The sequence below is a fragment of the Elaeis guineensis genome, chromosome 11, assembly GCF_000442705.2.
Source record: "Elaeis guineensis isolate ETL-2024a chromosome 11, EG11, whole genome shotgun sequence".
Taxonomy (NCBI): domain Eukaryota; kingdom Viridiplantae; phylum Streptophyta; class Magnoliopsida; order Arecales; family Arecaceae; genus Elaeis; species Elaeis guineensis.
In genome coordinates, this window is record NC_026003.2 from 66,623,297 (window position 1) to 66,627,345 (window position 4,049).

Here is a 4,049-nt window from a genome sequence, read left to right on the forward strand (position 1 = left end):
ACAAGTAATTAAATTAAATACGGACCTTGTAGTTTTCACAATCAGCCGTATGCCGCAACGCCACGCTAACAACAACAAATGAACGACTCAAAATCCGATCTAAATCTAAAGTTAAAAAGGCTAGAACCATCGTAACGGAGCCAACGAAGAACTGGCCTTGTCGCATCCGCCTCAAATCCCATACGCAAAGGAATTATCCCCTTCTTAGCAGGCTCCTTTCCGTTGAAGCTCTTCTTATTGGAGCCTATTAATAGATCTCACCTTCCCCTTCCCACACCACACATTACAAGAGCAGCCAATAGCACGTGCATAGTACTCACTACTACGTCTATCGAGCATTTTGCACCAATGGCTTCCTTTTATAGCTCAAGCACCCTACTGTGCCTAACTCTTGTTCTTCTCTTCTGTGCTCGGTGCACCCTCGGTATGTACAGTGAAAGCGCAACATGTATCCCATCTCATCCATCTTGTTCAGCTTTCTAAGTGGACATGGTTTCATGGCCATTGCAGGAGGCATCACTTGCGAGAGCCTGGACAGAAGCACCTGTGCCTTTGCGGTGTCGTCCTCCGGCATGCGCTGCGTGCTCGAGAACCGGTTGCGGAGGGGAGGACGGGAGGAGTTCTCCTGCCGCACATCAGACATCGAGGCTGAGAACCTCAAGGACTGGGTGGAGACCGACGAGTGCATCAATGCCTGTGGACTCACTCGGAACACCGTGGGGATCTCATCGGACTCTCTGTTAGAGCTTCAATTTGCTCAGAAGCTGTGCTCATCTCAATGCTACCAGGAATGCCCCAACATTGTTGATCTATACTTCAACCTTGCAGCTGGTGAAGGTAAAAGCTACATCTAGGATGCGTATATATAAGTGATCCATGATCGGATTGCGATATTATCTTCTTAATTTGATGCTGTTTTGCAGGTGTGTTCCTTCCAAAGTTATGTCAGGCATCATCGAATGCTCGCCGTGGCATGGCAGAGATCAAGAGCTCCAGTGCAGCAGCTGCAGGGACTGTATGAGGGGCGGCAGGGCCTGCATCAGGGTCGGCACGGGTGGCCTGGGCCCCTGGGCAGTCCGAGATTGGTTTCGTTTCCGAACCAGCCATGGCGCCTTGTTGATGTGCTCTATATGAGATCAGTTGGATGGTTTGTCATGCACTCTGAGGCCACAAGCCAGTGCTAGGAAGGTTGCTGTGAGAATGTGAAAGCATGTAGTAGAATCACCGCGTTAAAACATTAGTAATATTTATTTATTTAATATTCCATTCCAGGATACTAAATTCTGATATCCTATTCCATGCTCTCAAGGATCATTGTGGCAAAATTTTTTTCATCCCTTCAACAGCAAGGCAATTGATTAGAAGGCAAAATTTTAATACCATGATCACGTAGAGAATAACGTGCCGTGCTATTAAATTATCTTAATTATCTTTTACGTAATTACATGAGGTCGGATGTTCCCCAGCAATTAACTATCAGAGACGATAATTTTTTAGCCTCATCAAAAAAAAAGAAGATGATAATATTTTAAAAGAAATCGGAGATAATGAAGCATGCTTTAAATAGTATCCATGCATACAGGGCCAACTATATCAAAATAATCCATGGTATATTTGCTCACATAGATGCACTTATAACCTATTGAAAATATTCCTTGATTTCAAGAAACAAAACCCTAAAGATTCAATTTTATAATTACCTCCATCACAACTTTTCCATAATTCCCATTAAGGGCAACGCCACAGGATGCCAATTAGGCTGTAGCTCTGATGGAATGTGGAATACCTGGCCACTTGTAGCCATGGTCTGATCCACTTGATCGGGCTAGCTAGAAGGCTTGGCCCAAATTAGCCCAAAAGTCTAAACACGAAAATTAAACAAAAAGAAGAAAATAATAGCAATGCATGGAGAAGACAAATTCACGACGGGAGTTATCTTCTCTAATGAAGCCAATAAGAATTTAATGTTGAGAAGAATTTGGGAGCTGGATTTTAGCTCTATTTAAACAATGCTAGACTCCTTTCAACCGTACACTAGCAAAGCTTGGTTCTAAATTGAACTTTGCCGGTGTTGCCGAGCTTTTTCCCAAGCACTATCTGCCACACCACTGCTAAGCATTGCGAAACTAAGGTAAGGACCCATAATTTTATTTCCCATCATCTCAAGCTTTTAAATCATGGTTTTTGGCTGCGAAACCCTCAGATTTTAACAAAAAGGGGATTGTTAGTTGGTTCCCCTATTTTTGGATTGGAATTTGGTTCTTGTTTTCTTACTCTTTTTCTTTTTTTTAGCCATCACCCACGTATCTTTGCTAGAGGCCAAAATCCCTATTTTCTATTTGGTTTTTTTGGCCATCAACCACTATTATAATTAGCATAGGTTGTTCACTATCGCTTGCTGTCAGACCTCTGGCTGTGCCATTGTCTCTTCCTTTCTCCTCTTCCTCCTCTTGTAGAGGTGACATGAGGAGCCAATCCTTCCTCCTTTATTTTGCAGAAAGAAGAAGGAAAAAGAAAAAGAGAGAGAGAAAAAAAAAAAGATATATATATATTCCTCTTTTTTATCTCTTCCTTTATCTTCATGATGAGTGGAACCCCATGCAACATTATAGGTTGATTCTTGGCCATTGGGCAATATACTAATCATCACCCTAGTTCTTGTCAAATATTACTAGATTTTGTCACCCATGATATCTATTGTGCCACTTATACTCTAGTCGAATATTGATCAAAAGAAATTATTTTCATCAAACCAATCTGAGGTGTCAGTACCATCCTTTGCCAACCCTGTCCAACCTCCACATTCTTCAACCTTAGCTTTGATTTTGATGGTAATATTTTGTTTGATCTTCTATAAAGGTACCAGGACTTGGTACATCTATTTCAAAATTAGTCATGGTTAAAGTTGATAGAAATATAGTTTTGAATATTAGGTTCCAAAAAAGACTCTTAGGATTATTAGTTGGATTTTTTGCTTATTGTTTATGCAAGATAATTAATGATCCATTTTTTTCTAGATATTTCATTTAAATAATTTTATCAAATAAATTAGTCATTGATTTATGTGTGATTTATGAGTTTCATGAAATGTGTTTTAAAATTACCATTTTGACATTTCTTGGAATATAGTTGTGTATTAATTTGATAGGAATATGCATATTTTGATAGGATCATACACTACAAGAAAAAGAGGTATTTGCAACAATATTTTGCAACAAAATTTATTCTTGTTACAAATTCTATATTTTTTGTAACAAAAAAAAAATTGCTGCAAAACCTATAAAGGAACATATTATTTGCAACAATTAGTTATTGTTGTTGCAAAATGTTGAATTTTTTGCAACAAAATTCTATTTTTGTTGTAAAATCTATATTTCTTTTGCAACAAAATTTAAATTTGATGCAAATAAATAAAAAAAATTGTTACATAATTAAATTTGTTGCAAAACATAATTAACACTACAAGAAAAGGCGGGATTTTCTGCAGATCTTTCCTACAGATTTTTTCTCTATGAATTTTCTTGTGGATGTGCTTGTAGATTGAGTTTAGATGGATTTTTCTTACGAAAATCAAATTCTCAAGAAAAGACATAAGTAATTGCCGGCAGATTTTTATTCTTTAGGAAAATCCAGAGAAAATATTCCTGTGAAAAATTTTTATTTTGGCGGATGAAGTAGTACCTACTATTTTTCCTGGAAATTTTACATCCGCATGAAAAATCACGAGAAAAAGCCACAAAAAATATTTTCTATGGAATTTTCTATGAATATGTGCTAGGGTTTTACCTAAAGATTTGTTGCCTGAAGATTTATTTGCAAATTATTTTTGCTGAGGATTTATATGTGGATACCTTTCCTAGAAATTTATTTGGAGATTTTTTTCTAGAGATTTATCTGAGAATTTTTATTCCTAGGGATTTACATGCAAATTTTGCTGTAAATTTTTTTGCTGTGGAATTAGCTATATATTTACTTGAAAATTTTTTAAAATTTATCTTCTTTTATCATTTTATACTTTTATGAAATTTTTTAAAAATTTAGTAAAGATT

At 37.0% G+C, this 4,049-nt stretch overlaps 1 protein-coding gene across 1 annotated transcript; it reads left to right on the forward strand.

The window, feature by feature from the left end:
* Positions 1-259: 259 nt before the first annotated feature.
* LOC105035944 (uncharacterized) lies at positions 260-1,305 on the forward strand. Its single transcript, XM_073245957.1, has 3 exons — positions 260-424; positions 511-837; positions 924-1,305. The coding sequence occupies exons 1-3, from the start codon at positions 349-351 to the stop codon at positions 1,019-1,021; spliced, it is 501 nt and encodes a 166-aa protein (XP_073102058.1). The 5' UTR covers positions 260-348; the 3' UTR covers positions 1,022-1,305.
* Positions 1,306-4,049: the final 2,744 nt, after the last annotated feature.

What these genes read in the sequence shown, in the direction of transcription:
- LOC105035944 (XM_073245957.1), top strand. Translation starts at nt 349, where the DNA reads ATGGCTTCCTTTTATAGCTCAAGCACCCTACTGTGCCTAACTCTTGTT. An exon ending in CTGTGCTCGGTGCACCCTCG is followed by an intron (nt 425 to 510) that starts GTATGTACAGTG and finishes TGGCCATTGCAG; the next exon opens with GAGGCATCACTTGCGAGAGC. An exon ending in CAACCTTGCAGCTGGTGAAG is followed by an intron (nt 838 to 923) that starts GTAAAAGCTACA and finishes GCTGTTTTGCAG; the next exon opens with GTGTGTTCCTTCCAAAGTTA.